The sequence below is a fragment of the Raphanus sativus genome, unplaced genomic scaffold (genome assembly GCF_000801105.2).
Source record: "Raphanus sativus cultivar WK10039 unplaced genomic scaffold, ASM80110v3 Scaffold2027, whole genome shotgun sequence".
Classification (NCBI taxonomy): domain Eukaryota; kingdom Viridiplantae; phylum Streptophyta; class Magnoliopsida; order Brassicales; family Brassicaceae; genus Raphanus; species Raphanus sativus.
Window position 1 is genome coordinate 1 of NW_026617336.1, and position 17,819 is coordinate 17,819.

Below are 17,819 nucleotides of genomic sequence, written 5' to 3' on the forward strand. Positions count from 1 at the left end.
GCATATGGTCTATACTCTCTAATTCTTCTCCCACAAATCTGACAGTATCCATAAACATGACAACCTCTTTTGTTTAAATTCTCTGCTACCGGTAACCCATTAAGCAGGATTTTCCACCAAAACATTTTTTAACTTAGGCGGAATATTTATTCTCCACAACTTAGCAAGCATAGAGTTACGGGAAACAGGTTAGAGAATCGATTAAACCTGAGTTGTTTGATGTTTCATATCTAATGACCTTTTGTATGTAATAACCTGTTTTAACCGTGTAAGAGCCATTTGATCCAAAGCACCAGCGCAAGCTATCTTGGTTTCCGGTACAACTGGGTCTTATAGATAATATCTTGTTAATATCTTCTTCGTCCACCAAATACGTCTTATATTCTGGATATTCCAGGTAGTTGTTCCTTCTATGAATAGATCCTTAACTCTTAAGTCAGGATATAGTGTCGCCCCTGGACCTCTTGGATGTGTATTATCATTACCTGGTAACCAGTTGGATGGTGTTTAATCCAGTAAAATCCGATATATAATCATATAAAGTAATTAATACTAAACCGAATTAAAATAGATAAAATTGTTTTGGATTTGCCAATACTGAAATATAAAGAATAGATATCATTTTCAAGAAACATGGTATATAAATATAGATTGGCATATAAACTTATCAAACCGAATAAGCTGATTTATTAAAATATAGTAATAATGATTATATGTAAATTATATAAAATTATACAGAATATATACATAATTTATTTTATGATATATTTTAATATTTAAAATATTGATTTTAGTAATTTAATATTTTATTTTAAGTTAAAAGTTATGATTCATTTTTATTAAATTAAGTAATATATATATACCTTTTGTTAACAGATATGTGTGTTAATATTTATTTATTATAATATTATGCATTAATAATTGATATTATTTTTATTCTATAAAACTATTATAATTATTAAATTACTAATTATTTTAAATAGTAAAAGAAAAAATAGGCTATTTAATAACTGAATTGTCTCCATGTTATATAAAATTCGATATATATCATATAAAATAAAATTCATAAAATATTTTCTAATAAAAATAAATTTATAATTTTTGGTATAAATCCGAATAAACAAAAATCGATGAAATATAAATCGAATCAAATCAAAGTAAATACGATTCTAATATAATAATATTTTTTATAAATCGAAATACCAAAAAAAATCGAACAGAATCAGAACTGATATCTGAATTGAACACGTATGCATTGATCTTTCTTATGACTAAAAACAAAGAACATTTGAAAGACAGAGGGAATCAATAACAGCTATGACAACCAGCTTGCCATTTTCTCTAAGCACACAATAAAAGTTAGCACAATAAAAGTATAAAGTCACGGATGAATTATTTTGTAATATACGTTAATTATTTGGGTATGTAAATTAATATTTTAGTTGAAAGTTGTTAGTGATCTTGTAGTGATGGTTTCGCCGCGTGGACTCTTACTATTCTCCCATGATAAGTCGACATTGGACCTCCTCAACACACGTACGAGTTTTTCTTTATTTAAGGGAGAAAATGCTATTATTTTCTTGTTTTTGAAATATAAAATAATTTATCAAAAAGCGTGGCGTTTAAAAAAAATATATTTTTTCCTTTTCATAAAAATCACTTAATATCAATTTTGTTAGTTTAACTAATCATAAAAGATCTTACATTTGAATTTTCATATAAACAAAAAAATATATTATATCATAAGACAAAAACTTCCATAATGTTATAATTAAGAACAATCTACGAAATGTAATTATGTATAATTCATTTCTTGTTAGTTACATAATAATTACCATGTTTGCTTGTATGCCTACACATTCTATAGAATTATGGCCGACTAAAATTATTAGCTTTACTCCTCCAAATTATTGACAATAATAGAAATTAAGCAAATGTAAACATACATTCATAGATATAGATGATTAAAAATCCTTTGCACTACAAGAAACACATGAACACACATGGCCACCACTACTGCATACAAAAGTTGAGATCATCAAAAGCTATGCTTGTTTACATTTTCATCTAGTTAAGCATAGCTAAAAAACATTTCGAGAAAAAAGAACCAAAAAACACAAGAATGTCGAAATAATCCCAACATATAGTATGTAAGTGCACGTCCATGCTGTAAACACAACGATCCAAGATCATTTTCTTGACGATCTGAAGAAGAAGATACTTAGTTCTTGTCCGATAACTCCGCTTGGGTCGATGACATGAAAAGATTCCGAATCAAAGGATCCAAAAACTCGTTTAAAACTCGCTCTTAAGTACATCATATGATCACTCTTCTCTCGGTTGATCTCTTCTCCGTTAACAACTCCGGCTCCTTCAGTCACCGGAGTAAGCACCTTCAACGCATCTAGCTCGGCTTTTGAAGGCTCTCGTTTGATAGCGAAACCTACTTTCCGACCGTTGCAATACATGTTCCATAAAGGTGTCGTAAGAAGTGAAAAAGAAGAAGAATCTTGATGTGAATCATATCCATCCTCATTGTTTGATTCAAGAGCGATTCTTAGCACGCCCCCTCGCATTTCGCGAGCTAATACCTCGGTAGGGACGGTGAGTTCTAAGAGAACAATAATTGGATTTAGGGTTTTGGAGTCATTTGTTGCTTGGATACAGAAGTTAACTTTGCCACGGCGGAAACCAAATATTGTTCCCGTGAAAGATGAGGAGTTTATGGTAGCGGAGGAGGTTCTTGGTTTGATTTGGCGATAAGACTTGTCTTCTTGGTTATCATTTGGATCTACGAGTGTGCAGTAGCAAGATGGGATGAGAAGTTGGACGATGGTGCGAAGAAGCCTCCATGAACGGACTTGTTTATGGCAGTCTACGCCTGCGGTAGCGGTTGTGGTGGTTGCCGCGAGGCGGCGACAGTGAGGGCTTGTGATGAAGGACATATTTTTTTTTCTTTTCAAGCTGCGGGAGAATGATGATAATATATGTGCCTTCTGGTTTATGGCCGTATGGGAGTATATATAGAGAAATGGTCGTGAAAAGAAAGTGATATGCGCTTTTGTTAAGATTATTGACGTTATCACACTTTAGAAGAATTATAGTATTATAAATGACAATTACTGATATAGTATGGTGTTATCCGTGTGTACTGATATTTGAGCTTTAACAACTTAAATATTATAGACGTAAATATTTTTGCTAATCGACTGTTAAGTGCCTTAAAAATTCAAGTATTCGGTGTTGAAAAGATAAGTAACTAGTCGATAATTTTCTTTATTTGCAATACCAAATCGAGTATCAAGTATCATAGTTATTTTAGAATTTGATTTGTTACTAAACCCGTTACTTACTCGATTACTTGATTTTTAATATGATTTATTTAATATTTATTCTTTGCATTTACGATTAACAAAAATACTCATTACTCTTCTTATACTTATTACTTGTTTCGTATCAGTTTTGATTTTTAAATACTCGTAATCATCTAATCAATTATTAAATAGTAACACGTATTAAAACTAGCTATATGACTTGTTATTGCCTGTTATTTTCTTATAGAAGACATTTTTGTTATTGTGAAAATTACACAATGCTTGTATATCGAAATATTCATATATTTTTTATTTATCATCTTTTTATAATATAAACAAATATTTTGTTTAAAATAATTCACATGCTATTTTAATTGAAGAATAAATAAAAATTGTTCATGTCTATTTTTAATAGAATATTATTTAGTAAACAGTTTTTTTAATATTCAGAAAAACTCGTAAATAATTCACAAGTATTTGTAAATAGCAAGTAGTAGAATGTGGCAAGTAATCTGTAAGTAATTCATTTTTGATCAAGTACTCGAAATAGCAAATACTTTTTTTTAATAAGTTGAGTATAAGTCGAAAGTTTTACTATTCATACAACACAAGTCAAGTAGCAAATACACGTAAAATAGCAAGTACTCATCTTGTGTCCAGCCTAGGTTTGATTGTTGAATGTGACTGTTAGGCTGTTAGCTATATATAAACTTATGATGGAAAGTTTCAGAAATGTTATGTTAAAGAAAAAAGTTTCAGAAATGTTGGCTCTTCTTTATCTATTATTATCAATTTACATAATATAATATACGAGTACTAATTTTTTGTCACATGTTTAATGAATTTAATGTTATATATTGTTCTAACAAAAAAATAAATTCATGCAGATACGTAATATATAAATATTTGTAATATTTTGTCTGATTGATGAGTTTATTGTTATATATAGTTCTGAAAATTAAAAATTCATGCGCTTGAGTATATTGACTCATTTGGATCATTTAAAGGCTAGAAAGAATGAGAGACAGTGGCCTAGGAAACTTCCGTACATCATGTATCTAATCATTGGATTATGATTCGTCATTTTATCTTATTTAATTATTAAGAAAGTTTTAATCTATATAGTTTTTGCCTATAATGTTTATGGTCGTGCATGCTTAAACAATAATATTGCTAATAATTTTAGTAAACGATAATCAATGAGATTCTCATATATGAATCGGATGCACACCTTTGTTAAGAGTTCATTTATTTTATTTTCTTGCGTTTACCTATCCGCTTAATTTCTGTTTTTTTCACTTAGTTTATGTTACTATTCAAGATCTACTAAATATATGGCTGTTGCCAATATAAACTCTTTTTCCAAGACCTACTAACGTGACCATTGCCAATATAAACTTTTATTTAACATCTTCATTTGTTGATATAAAATTGAACACAAGATTTGGTACAATATTAGCTCTTATACTTGAGTATTCCTCCTACAAATTGATATAAGATTCACCATTGAGGGATTACAGTATGTGATATGTCATCCTGATATATATGTGTGGTCAATTTAACTCAATTTGAAGACGAACCCTAAGTGGACAAACAAAAACTTCTAAATAAGCGACAAAGCCAAATTATCCGTCTATTCAACAATCGACAATGATTTGATCATATGGGCTAAACTTGTTTCCACCATATTTGGACAATTTACCACTATATTTGATCTTTTAATATTCTACCACCAGTTCTGAACACAGTCAAGATTAAACATTCGTTGACTCTCAAATTCCGAAAAGCTATTATACATAGATTATATAGTCTTCAAATTATGATTTTTAATCAAAATTAACCTTAAAATGTTTATAACCTTATAAATCTTAGATCCGGCTCTCAAAAACACTACACCGTTACAGATTTCTGATCTGATAAACATAGGAATTGATCGTATGATCACTGAACTTAAGAAGACGACCTGACGTCAATCAGGTAAATGAAGCCACCTGACGATTGACACTTGACATTATTTCTTTTCTAATTTAACTTTTAACTCTTGTTTCAAGAATTTATCTTCGGTTTGGAGCATTTGCATCTTTTCCCCTTTGCAACAACGACTGGTGTTGGAGAATGCATTGTTGTTTTGCGGTTTGTTTTTTTCCACTCGAAAGCTTTTTTTTTAAACTACGAACGACTATTATAGAAAAACCAATGTAGCAAAACATTCTATAAAAAGATCTTGTATTAATCTTAGTTAGAAAGTACAAAATTTCATATTGTGACTTTGCAATAAGATATATCTTGAAGTCTGGAAAGCATATATTCAGTGTCTTATCACCTCTAATTCAGTTATAAAACATGGTGAAGTGTGAGATTCATTTATCATTGCATCAGATCCTTGCAATTTGTCTCAAAGCTCTAATATGACAAATGTTGTAGCATGTTTTTCAGTGTTTTATCGCCTCTAATTCAGTTGTAAAAAACTTGGTCAAATGTGAGATTCATTTATCATTGCATCAGATCTTTTCAATTTGCATCAAAGCTTTGACATGATAAATATTGTAGCATGCTTTCAATTGTCCATCGCAATGCTTTCAATTCAGAATATGAAAAAGTCTCTCCCCTTCTTAAATTTTACGTCTCCGTAATTAAATCTTTTCTAAACTATTATTTCATACACAACTGTAACCACTAAACTGATCTGTGAAAATACATGAACTATCCATCGTACAAATATTTTCCGAGCTTATAATTTGGATTCCTCACTCAAAAGCATTAAACATTTTTTGGGATCAAAATATAAATTTTTATAAATGATGTATATTTACAAAAGAAATGACAAGAAAACAGATCATTTGTCCCAAATTTATTCGGCAGTCCAAGAGCCTGTTTTGTATTTTCTTATCCTTGTGGCAATTTATCGTTTGTTCTTGTCATCTAAAACCACGCTATCGTACAAACAAGTACGAAACAAAAAACGCAATTAACTCAAATAATCACACGCCTTTATTAATCAGCATAAGGATGAAGGGACCACGTTTGAGAACCCACCCTTTTCATCAACCAACGAACAATTACAATACAAAATATAGGTCGACTGTTTATGGATCTTTGCTCAAATTGAATTTGCACATGCCACACTGAACCCATAAAGATGAGAAAGTGTTTATGTCATACTCAACCAAATATCTAGAGGGATTATTTCTGTAAAATAATATATTTTCTCTAAAGATCTCAATAACTAAGCATTCTGATTTTTCAAGTGCAAAGAAGAAGAAGAGAGCAATGCGCAAAATATATAAATGTTACATGCAACCATAGCATAGCATTTTTTTTTTTTGAAACAACATACATAGCTTAGAGTCCAGAAACACCAGACAACATACCAAACAAATCTGATACATAAACGAAAAAGCCCATCAAAAGCCCAAAAACACAAAGCGTACGAAGGTAATGCATTTGAGAGATGATGTTAGTGCTTTGTGTATCTTAAACGATGAAATCGTATGATACTATACTAATGGGCATAAAAGAAGATTTATGATGCAGAAAACGAAACCTTGATAATAAAAGCATTGTTCACATTGATAATAACCAATTCAATTGGCGCGTTTACAAGATTACGTTTCAGATCAAACTTAAAAACAAATATATATATATAAAGACAAACAAAATATTCAATGAGGCAATTCATCGAACAACTTAAACGCAAAATCCTCAAGCTCTCTCGCCTCTGATCCTCCTCGCGAGCTGTATATCCTTAGGCATGATCGTCACCCTCTTCGCGTGTATCGCGCACAGGTTCGTGTCCTCGAACAGCCCAACCAGGTAAGCCTCCGCCGCCTCCTGTAGCGCTGCGACGGCGCTGCTCTGGAACCTCAGATCCGTCTTGAAATCCTGAGCGATCTCGCGGACCAGACGCTGGAACGGGAGCTTGCGGATCAGAAGCTCCGTGCTTTTCTGGTACTTCCTGATCTCTCGCAGCGCCACCGTCCCGGGACGGAACCTGTGCGGCTTCTTCACGCCTCCCGTCGCCGGAGCCGATTTCCTCGCCGCCTTCGTCGCGAGCTGCTTACGCGGTGCCTTTCCTCCGGTGGATTTTCTTGCCGTCTGCTTGGTACGAGCCATTTTCGTTGCGGGTGAAGAAAAGATTCGATTTTTTTGAAGCTATGAGAATTGGTGAGTCTCTGAGATTTGTTTTATATAGTGAAAGTGTTTCGATGAAGAAGACGGAAGAGTTTGTTTTTGGACCGTTAGATCTTTGATCTTATCAACGGCTACGATTGTTATAAGTTTAGTGATCCGCGTCGTATTTGAATGGACCAATCATATTAGTTTTCTCCAGCGCGCAGCTTTTTTTAGTTTCGTGTCGAGTTTTCAATTTTGGCGCGTGTTCCAGAATTCTAATGTGGCCTTCTGAAACAGTAAAGCCCAGATAGGCCTGTTAATATTTCACATAATACCAGCCCAAAGTATTACGATTGGTATGTTTGCATTTATCTGTTATCGCTATCTTTATGTTGTCATTAGTAAAATTCGATGCAGTCTATGCTAAGAAGCAGGAAGCATGCATGAGTTTCATAAGTTATGCTACCAAGCACGTTAATAAGTATCTAATTAACGTGTTCAGTGATGTAAAAGTAGGGTTAGTATCCATTAAATCTTTTAATGCGCATGTATATTGATTGATGGTAATTAATTAACTGTAAATTTTGATGTTTATATAAGTATATTTTACATTTTTTGGTGTTTATATAAGTATTTTTTACATTAATAATTCGGTCAATTGTAATTGAGGGTGTTATATTGAAAGATAGATAAATTGCTTAAAAATACAATTCAATGCAGTCTATGCTAGGCAGCATGCATGAGTTTCATAAGTTATGCCACCAACGCACGTTAATAAGTATCTAATTAACGTGTTCAGTGATGTAAAAGTAGGGTTAGTATCCATTAAGACTTTTAATGCGCATGTATATTGATTGATGGTAATTAACTGTAAATTTTGATGTTTATATAAGTATATTTTACATTTTTTGGTGTTTATATAAGTATTTTTTACCTTAATAATTCGGTCAATTGTAATTGAGGGTGTTATATTGAAAGATAGATAAATTGGTTAAAATACAATTAATTCAATGCAGTCTATGCTAGGCAGCATGCATGAGTTTCATAAGTTATGCCACCAACGCACGTTAAGATCTAACTGACGTAGTCAGTGATGTAATTAACTATCGATCGATGGTAATTAACTATAATTACAAAAGTACCACTTAAAAAAGTAGGTTAATATCCATTAAAACTTTTAATGCGCATGTATATTGATCGATGGTAATTAACTATAGTTTTTTATGTTTATACTAGGGTAGGCCCGCCCTACGGGCGGGATATACTTTACTTTTGATCTAAGTTTTTATTTTCTTTATGATTTTGTGGTTTGTATTTTAGGTTCGCATTTACATGAGATGTGTACGATAATAATTTTTGTCTTTTAGAAAATTTTAAGTGAGAAAAGATTATATGTGATAAGATATGTTTTGTTTTATTACAATAGTTGTTTATGTTGTCTAAAAAACAATAGTTGTCTTTATATTTAAGAGATGTGACATTGAAATGATGTGGGGACTTCAAATGATCTTTTAGTTATTTCCTTTTACGAAAATTAGATCCTATGTTCGGTGTGTTATTTATGGTTTTCTTTTTGTAATTTGAGTTTAGAAGAATTGGATTGTGAGTATTTTTGTATATATTTATAAGAGTAGTTACTTTTTATGTCGAAATCATAGTCTTTCGACATGCTATCGAAGTGGAAACGGTGATTATTTGAAGTTGCATCTATTATTAAAAGTAGAATGTTTATTGAATGCAAAGAAGGTCGTAAAGCAAAGCTAATCAAAATAAGAAAACATTGAAACATGAAAATGTGAAAACTGAGTAATGGTCGATGAGAGACACTTGTTAGTCACCGTAAAACCAATTCCAAGAAGCCCCATCTGTTTATAGTAATAACAATCACTACATTGATTTTCTGGATTGTTGAGATGGCACTTTCTTGGTGGAAGTATAAAGATCATATTAGTTCCATGACACTTTCTTTTTCAATATAGAGACATCGTGTAAGAAATGTTAGGTTGGTATTGAGATATACTATTTTATTAATTTAAGTTGTTGCTTAGTTAGTTTGTTGTAAGTACTTTTTGTTTTGAATTTTTGTTGTTATGGCATCACCATGATTGAGTTGTTATGTCACTTGAAGCTGAATAATTTATATCCAACAACTAATGTATATGACTCTTTTTAGGTTCTCGCCAGCCGTAAGGCTTTTACGTAATTTTCCTAAAATAAAATTTCATCTTTGGTGAGAAATTGGCAATCCAAACATTAGTCATCCAGTTGGATTGGAAATGGTGTTCCTCGGGTGAGAATGTTGTTCTTGATGTTCATCGGTCTCATTTCTTAAGTTTATATTGGTCCTATTCGGTTTTGGTAAAATAAGCTGTATTGTTTGTTAGGAACAAATATGAGCATCTCTGAACCATTTATTACTTGGTCTTAAATTTTAAGCATATGATTTCAGATTCTGGGTGGAAAAGATTCATAATGGTTTCTATGTTCTATTCGAACTATATTCAATGTTTTTTGTTACAAAAACAGAGAGAATTATTTTTTCTAAAACAACTAACATGTTTAAAAAAAACCTGAAATACATACTTTTTAGATTTCCTTTATCGAAGTGCTAAAATTTTTAAATGGTTTTCAGAGATGTTAATCCTATTTATAGCAAAAAAATATGTATTTGTTATGCACATTTCTGTATATTTTTATTAGTCAAAAATTGTAGTAAATAAATCTTTATTTTTAATCATTTTAGTTTTTATTTTTAATTTTTATTTGTATAGGTTAAGAAAATATTTACAACCAAATAAATGGAAGTATAATCTCTTATAATATTTCAACATGACATTAGAATCTACATTTTGATACACCAACACTTATTGATCAATTAGCATCGTTAATTTTCTGTTCTTAGCACAAATTTATTGTTTTATTTTTTTATTGCTTGTTTTTTCTACTATTTTTGAACTCTTAGTTTTGATTATGTACAAATTCTTGGTTGTGGTTTTCCAAAAATTTGTTTTAAATTTCCCTTATCTTGTATTTTGACACCATAAGAAGGCAGAAAGTTGAATAAGATGCACAATATTTTTTTAAAAACTTTGGCCTGCTTGGTTAGATTCAACGTGAAAAAGCAATATCATAAATATTCTTTTTTTATTTTTTTTGGTTTTATGAGTTTTTCCTATGTATTATTGAAATTTATTTATTTTGGGTTATATTGTGCATTTTTATATTTTATGTATTTCAAATTATTTTTTTATTTTTATCCTTTATCTGTTAGTAATTTTTATTTTTATAAGTGTTCTTTTTTAATTGTGTTTTATCCATCATTTTTCCTTATTAATTTCTAAGAACTTCAGCTTGGTGTCTAAAAATAGAAAAGGTTACGTAAGATTCACTCCTTTTTTTATTTTTTGTTGTCTTTGGTTTGATAAACATAAAAGCAATATAATAAATATTTTTACATTTTTGGTTATATGAGTTTTTCTTGTGTATTATTGAAAGTTATTTATTTGGTTTATATTGTGCATTTTTATTATATTATGTATTTTGAATTATTTTATTTTTATTTTTATCGTTTATCTGTTGGTAATTTTTATTTTTCTATGTGTTGTTAATAGATTTGATCTAAATAATAAAAATATTAAGTTCAAAAAAAAAAAGATGATAATGTAGTTTATTTTTCAAATTTTTAAAGTTACTATGAAGTATCAAATCGCCGGATAGCTTCTTAATGAAGTGGTAACATGAAAAGCAAGAGTCGGAGTATATTTTATGTTCGTTGCCCAAAAAAAAGTATATTTTATGTTCATAGATTTATGTAGCATTATTGTGTCAAAATGTAAGGAATCTCCGTGATCTCCACGCAATCCAGATGAAACCACTGCAAGAGTTTTAGATGCTGCAACGACTGAAGGAAAAGGCTCTGCAGCTTTGGCCTGAAAACTAATGAACAAAACTTTATTAGACAAACAACGAACCATCTTATGTAGAATCTACAATTCAAGTTGGTTACTCACAGAGTCCATGAGCATCTACACAAGTGTCACACTGTCACTGCATTAGTGAAGAAATGCTAGGAGATCTGGTTGCTTCCACTCAAAGGTTGTGGTTCTTTCCTCCATGACTACTTAATCTTGGGAATGCATTCTCATAGCTTTTTAGACTGACAACGTCTAGGCATCCATCTGTTTTGATCCACATAGGCTCATATGTTTTTGTGTAAGCCTAAGCAATTCTTCCATAGCGGGCACAGACTCACAGCAATGTTGGTCATCAGAAACTTATCCATGTCTGAGATAACCACGTTTGGTAAAGACAGTAAACTTGAGACAGCCATTGAAGAACAACTTCCTTGGAGAAGATCAAAATCAAGCAAAGGAACACTGTGGAGTAACTCTAATGGAGAAATCTGCATCTGGTTTAGTAGTGGTGGGGGATGAGAAAGTGGCCTCCCCATGAATTTAGCTGCAATGCTGAAACCCTCTCGAGCTGCCATGAAAAATAGATTGTGGAAGACTGGAAGTTTAATTTATAAGATCAATCACAATGCATAAAAGAGGTTTCAAAAAAGAAAAAGCTAGAACCTTTTCTCTAAGCATTTTTTATTCGAAGCTTCTGTTCATCAAAGTAAGAGTCTTCATGAACAGGAGCATCACCATAGGTGGGGAATATGGTGTTTGAAAGCTTCTTGAATGCACAATTATGAACTCTATAGTGTTGTGCCTGCAAGAAGAGAAGATCGAGAAGAAAAATTAAGGACTCCTCTTTTTGTTTTTTTTTTGGAGAAGAGACGAAGCCAGAAAGAGAGAAAGTAAAAAGTTGGAAACCTTTTTTCTGTGTTCTTCGGTTCTGAAACCAAAACTTATCTGTCTTGGAGCTAAACCCAATTCTCTGCTAAAATGCATCCTCTGTTTGGATGTTGTCATTCATTGAAAGCTCTGCGAACAAAACCATAAGAGAACAAAAAGATAGAGCTAGAGAAAACAATTGAGTAGAGAAAAAGAGAGAATACGATTCAAGCCGTTGGATCTGGTGAGGTGTGTGGTAGTGGAAACACTTCTTCTTCATTGTCGTCTTGTCCAACATTGGTGAGCCCAACTCCTCTTAACATTCGGACCTTCCAAGTTCCAAAGGGAGCCGTACTGGGAGGATTGATTGAAGGATCTTCAATGGGCATCTTAATTATATCGATGAACTTTGGGAATGATGAGAATAAGAAGCATTAAACTGAAAATAAGCTTTTAGTGTTATCACAATTTGAGAGAATGATGTTCAGGTTTACCTTTTTATAGATTGAGATCCAACGCCTAGAAGAGAGATAAGTCCATGGAGTTAAGAAGCTGGTTAAATGCTATAACTCAATGAATTCAGTAACGTGTAAGAGGAGAAGAACGTGAAACGATGCAATCAAACCTTCATGTATATTATACATGACGATTCGTATCACTCGACATCCCAAAACTCCATTGTTGGTGTATATCAGGAGCTCGATGATGAAAATAAATACTATTCTTGGACTTTGACGAAGAAGATATCAGGCTCTCTTCATTCGGGCTGGATACACGTTGACAAAACTAAATAACAAAATGAAAGCCCAGAATTATTTAGGATAAGCCCATTTAAATTGTTAACAAACGAAACGTAACAGCGTAATTGTATCAAGAGAAGGACACATGGCAGCTTTCCCTTGCCCTATTTTCTTACGTGGCAAGAGGAGAAGAGAATTAAGGTCTTCTTTATAATATAAGATAAGTATCTTTTACATTAATAATTCGATCAATTGTAATTCAGTGTGATATATTGAAAGATAGATAAATTGCTGAAAATACAATTAATTCAAGAAAATGTATAAATGTTAATGAAACCTTCAACGTTACAAAACACATACCCGCATTGCTCAAGATACAAACATTTCAGAAAGATAAAACTCGATATACAACAAAATTGATCAAATGGGAAAATTAACAACCTTGAGTGGCTTGTTAAAAGACGAAGCCTCGCAAATGAAACTCAATGTGGTTCATTTGTGTAGCTCCGAGAACGCAAAAACCATTGACTTAGCTCTTTTGAAAGCCACGACTCATACCTCATACGAACCACCTTCCGACAAATACGTCAATCTCCTCCAATCGACTGTCGACACGCATTACGGTCCTGAAACCATCGCTGCGGTGGTGCAAAGGCTGCGTTTGACAACGGACGTGTGCGTGGCTGCTAAATGTCTCATTCTTCTCCATAAGATGTCTACATCAGAAAGTGGACATAAAGGAGAAGGTAGTGTTCATGCGACTAGTCGTAATTTGATCTATAACCAAGGTGGCAGACATTTAAAATTGAATAATCTTAATGGGGATTCATCTCGTTTCAATAGAGAATTGTATCCATGGGTTCAATGGTAAGATTATATATGTACTGAAGTTAATTAATATACTTTTGGTTGAGATTAGAAAGATTGATGTAGATATTGACAAAAATCAGTGAAAGTTCGTATATAACTAAAAGTAGTCAAAAATGTTTTTTGATAACTGTAGTCTAGCCTTAAGATTATTTTTTTTTTTTTGATAAATATAGTCTCAAGATTTTTTTTTCTTTTTTTGATAAATGTAATCTTTAAGATATTTTTTTGTTCTTTTTGATAAATGTGGTATCAAGAGTGAGTTGTTCTTTTAATAGGTACAAACAATATCTAGATTGTTACTTACACATTGGGGAGGTTTCAGGTGTTACCCCAAACATAAAAGAAAGTTCAGAAGATAAGCGTTTGGAGACTCAACGAGTCTCGTCTTATACAACAGATTGCATTTTCAAACAAATCGGTTTGTTAGTGGATCTGTTCGAAAATATTGGTGCCCGGCCAGAAACTACAATGTCGAAATCGAACAAAATAGTTATTAAGATGATAGAATTAATGGTAAAAGACTGCTTCTCGGCCATGATATTGATCAAGATAAGGTTTGAAGAATTGAACGCGAGAAAAGCTAAACGGGAGGAGATGGTTCTGGCTTTGGTGAGTCTTGAAAAGTGTAAGGAGGCTTTGAGCGACTTTTCTTGGCAACGCAAGTATTTTGTTGAAGATTTTTGGTGTTTGGTTTTGAAGTTAAAACAAGGGTGACGTTAGAAGACAAAATAAATGTTGGATGAAAAACCTAAGCTAATCGGTTAATAAACACTTATCTTATAGTGATAGCTAGACCGATAGCCTATAAAATAAAACTACTAGCCTTCTGCAGTAACTCACTAACTGCTCAAGGCTTCTATGATACTTGAACCGGTTCTAGATAAATTGCTGACAAAATGTTTACAAAGACAATACATAGATAAGGAAAAAAAAATAGATAAGAAAATTATGCTGAAATGTTTCGAGAAATCTTCATTCTATTGCTTTGGACCATTTGTTAACACGTGCTTGTGCAATCTGCGCCTATAATTTTGCCAAACAAAAACTAGTAAATGTGGGGGCTCTAAGCAAGTCAGATGCAGAGAAAAATGTATGCAACATAATTTACCTCTTTAAAACAAAAACAAAAACAAAAACATAGTTTACCTCTTTTTCCCATTCACATCTCATTGTGATCAAACTTAAAATTATTGTCTGAACTGCGGTTCCTCCAAATATCATACCAGCCCAAATACCCTACAAATAAGTAAAATTTAACAACATATTATCATAATCAATCATATCAATTTAAATAAATGATTTTAATGAACAAAAAGAAGAAGATTATAAATACCATGACGCCGAATTCAAAAACCCAACCCATTAAAATTCCAAGTGGAATTCCAATGCAATAGTAACATCCTAAGTTTATATATGCCACGTAGGATTGCCAACCCGATCCAACTGCAACACCTACTCACAAGTGATAAATTAACACAACAGCGTTTGATTTTGTATATAACAAAAAAATATTATAAAAGAAATATTGTGACATACCGGAAAGTACAGGTTGAATGCTATTAAGAAGAACGGTGAGAGTTAACAGAACGGTGAGTTTATTAACAGCTGTTAAAACGGCTTCGCTTGATGAAAAGATCCAAGCGATTTGGTTATGTAAAAGCATTATTATCAACCCAAAGAATACTCCGATTATCATCGATTGTGTCACTGATACAATCGTCGCAAACTTTGCTCCTTTTCCATTACCTGCTCCTAACTCGTTCGCCACACGTACACTGCAAATAGTTAATGTATGATCAGCCAAGTATAATCAGTTTAAAATATAAACCATAATCCTTTTAAAAGTGTAACTAATCCGGCATATATATTAATTGATTAGGCTAGTCTTATTGCCTCAAATATTAAAGGGAAATTTGGGAAAAAAGAACAAAACAAGTAGTATTTTGTCCCATTAGAATGATTTCAAATTTTTCCATTTTTGGACTTTCACTACCCTTCAAAAGTTTAAAAATTCATATAAAATAATTTACAACACAAAATAATTTACAAAAATATGAAAAATGAAGTACTAAATTATGTGCATTTATGAAAAATATTAGTTTTATAAAAACATATTTGGAATAACAATTTGAAAAATGGGGTAAAGTTGTTATTATATCAGATCTACCATCTACGGCGTTTCATAATATGCATTCTACTACAGCCACAACGATCTACCCATAGTAGACTGCTAAATACACCAAAAACAGTTGAGTCTACAAACGTAGAATACATAATCTACATTATATACTACTTTCTGCGAAAATCGTAGATAGTAAGCCCTAATAAATGTTCTTATGTCTTCCTCTGAAGAATATACTTTCTTCCTACCTCTCGTTTGTCTACGTTCTCTGTATACTCGTTCTACCATGTCATCCATATTCTACGGGTTGTAGTAAGTTCATTCTACCGGATTTTTAACAGAATCCGAAAATCTAGGAAATAACTGTCAAAAAATATTACCTAAATCTATTAAATCTTATTTATTTTCCTTTTTAAAAAAATTTGTTCCCTAAATTTTAGCTTTTCTTGCCAACCACGATTTTGATAGATGTAAATTTACATCCCTATTTTATTTAAGTTTCTAATCAGCCACTAATCTCAATAGTTTCAAGTAGTGTAAGTGGTTTATGTTGTAGTTATAAATACCCAGGTGAAGTGTTCGATTCTCCCCTTCTACATTTTTATTTTTAAAAAAAAATTCCTAAAATAACCTTTAATAAGAAAGTCAAATAAGACCATTTAAATTCATATCATGTATGCTTTTGTTTGTTATTGTGTATGAAACCTAAAAAGAGATTCAATGCTAAATAAGAGATTTAAATCCAATGCTAAATAATAGAGTTAAGGATCATATATATAAGAATAACTAAAAGAAATGATATTTTGCTGATCAAATTCGTCGAGTTCTCTAGCCTTTTGTAACATGAGTCTCTCTTCTTCCTCGTCCTTCTCTTATTAATTTTGAGAAGCATGGGCAGCAAGCCTCCTGAGAACAAATCCACATGTTAGTATCACTTCTCTCATGATATTAGCATACAGAGCAAAGACATATCAGACAATAGTTCTTCAAGAAACTCATTAACTTGGTATCACAAAATTTTGCAACAGGTCTTAACAAATATACAATTCAGAAGAGTCAACTCTAAGCCCCTTTCTACCATAGATAAGCACAAACAAAATTATATGCAACCAACCATTAGTCATCTAACCCAAAATTGCAACGTCACAAGCATCTCCAACACCATCAAAGGAGTTCTGGATCTTTTTTTTTGCTAGTCCAGTCGGTAAACAACTCCAGCAAAAGGAAAATATTAACTATGGTGAATAGAAACAACAAGGCCAGAACTCATTGAGCTATAGTTGAGGTCACATTAGAAGCACATCACACTTAGGTGTCAAACCACTATAAGGGGGAACAATGACTTAATACGTAACTAAACCAAGAGTTTCTCCTTCAAAATAATCAATAATCCAACTCCTTACCAGTCACTTAGGCATCAGAACCCCGAATGATAATGGTATTCCACAACAATTCTAACTTAACATGTTAAATTGTACACAGAAGAATCTCAAAAATATACACTGTGAGCCATTAATTTGCGTTTCTACTCTATTCAATCTTTTACTAATACACATGCACATCAACAAAATCAAAAAAAAAAAAATCAAAATCGAAAAGGGGATCTCAAAACCCTACCTTCAATTTTGGGGAAAGAAGAACCAAGATGAAAATCAAACACCTATTTGTTCTTAATCAGCGACAAGAAGCTTCTCCCGAGCTTGAACAACTTCAATTGTAGCCAGAGATTCTAATTTCTGGTGTTTAGAGAGGAAAAGAGAAAGAAGAAGGACAACAGAGAGATGTGACGATGAGTTAAAGGTCTCCGAAGAACTAATACGGCGGAGAAGGTGTTGATGGCGAAACCTAATGGCCTCTTCGCTGGAGAGAAAGAAGAATC

The 17,819-nt window shown here is 32.1% G+C and overlaps 4 protein-coding genes and 1 long non-coding RNA gene across 7 annotated transcripts; 1 reads left to right on the plus strand and 4 right to left on the minus strand.

Moving 5' to 3' along the window:
• Nucleotides 1–1,920: 1,920 nt before the first annotated feature.
• LOC130505122 (protein MIZU-KUSSEI 1-like) lies at nt 1,921–2,976 on the minus strand. Its single transcript, XM_056999716.1, has one exon. The coding sequence runs from the start codon at nt 2,943–2,945 to the stop codon at nt 2,190–2,192; it is 756 nt and encodes a 251-aa protein (XP_056855696.1). The 5' UTR covers nt 2,946–2,976; the 3' UTR covers nt 1,921–2,189.
• A 3,887-nt stretch (nt 2,977–6,863) lies between these two features.
• LOC130505124 (histone H3.2) lies at nt 6,864–7,477 on the minus strand. The gene has a single exon (XM_056999718.1). It carries the CDS (start codon nt 7,425–7,427, stop codon nt 7,017–7,019), a length of 411 nt encoding a protein of 136 aa, XP_056855698.1. The 5' UTR covers nt 7,428–7,477; the 3' UTR covers nt 6,864–7,016.
• A 3,688-nt stretch (nt 7,478–11,165) lies between these two features.
• On the minus strand, nt 11,166–12,986 carry LOC108809139 (uncharacterized). 3 transcript variants are annotated; one of them, XR_008941572.1, is made up of 6 exons: nt 12,703–12,976; nt 12,433–12,615; nt 12,248–12,358; nt 12,005–12,143; nt 11,438–11,909; nt 11,166–11,363 (listed from the first exon to the last, which is right to left on the minus strand). It is a non-coding gene; the product is annotated as an uncharacterized LOC108809139 (long non-coding RNA). The 3 variants fall into 3 exon arrangements; XR_008941573.1 differs by having other exon boundaries at nt 12,248–12,647; nt 12,703–12,986; XR_008941571.1 differs by having other exon boundaries at nt 12,248–12,615; nt 12,703–12,977.
• A 386-nt stretch (nt 12,987–13,372) lies between these two features.
• On the plus strand, nt 13,373–14,532 carry LOC130505123 (putative clathrin assembly protein At5g65370). The gene is made up of 2 exons (XM_056999717.1): nt 13,373–13,815; nt 14,094–14,532. The coding sequence occupies exons 1-2, from the start codon at nt 13,373–13,375 to the stop codon at nt 14,530–14,532; spliced, it is 882 nt and encodes a 293-aa protein (XP_056855697.1).
• A 127-nt stretch (nt 14,533–14,659) lies between these two features.
• Nucleotides 14,660–15,628, minus strand: LOC130505125 (protein DETOXIFICATION 27-like; the record flags this gene model as incomplete). The annotated part of the gene is made up of 4 exons (XM_056999719.1): nt 14,660–14,841; nt 14,965–15,054; nt 15,152–15,270; nt 15,355–15,628. Coding segments are annotated over 4 exons (534 nt in total), but the record flags the coding sequence as incomplete, so codon positions are not given.
• Between the last annotated feature and the right edge of the window lie 2,191 nt (nt 15,629–17,819).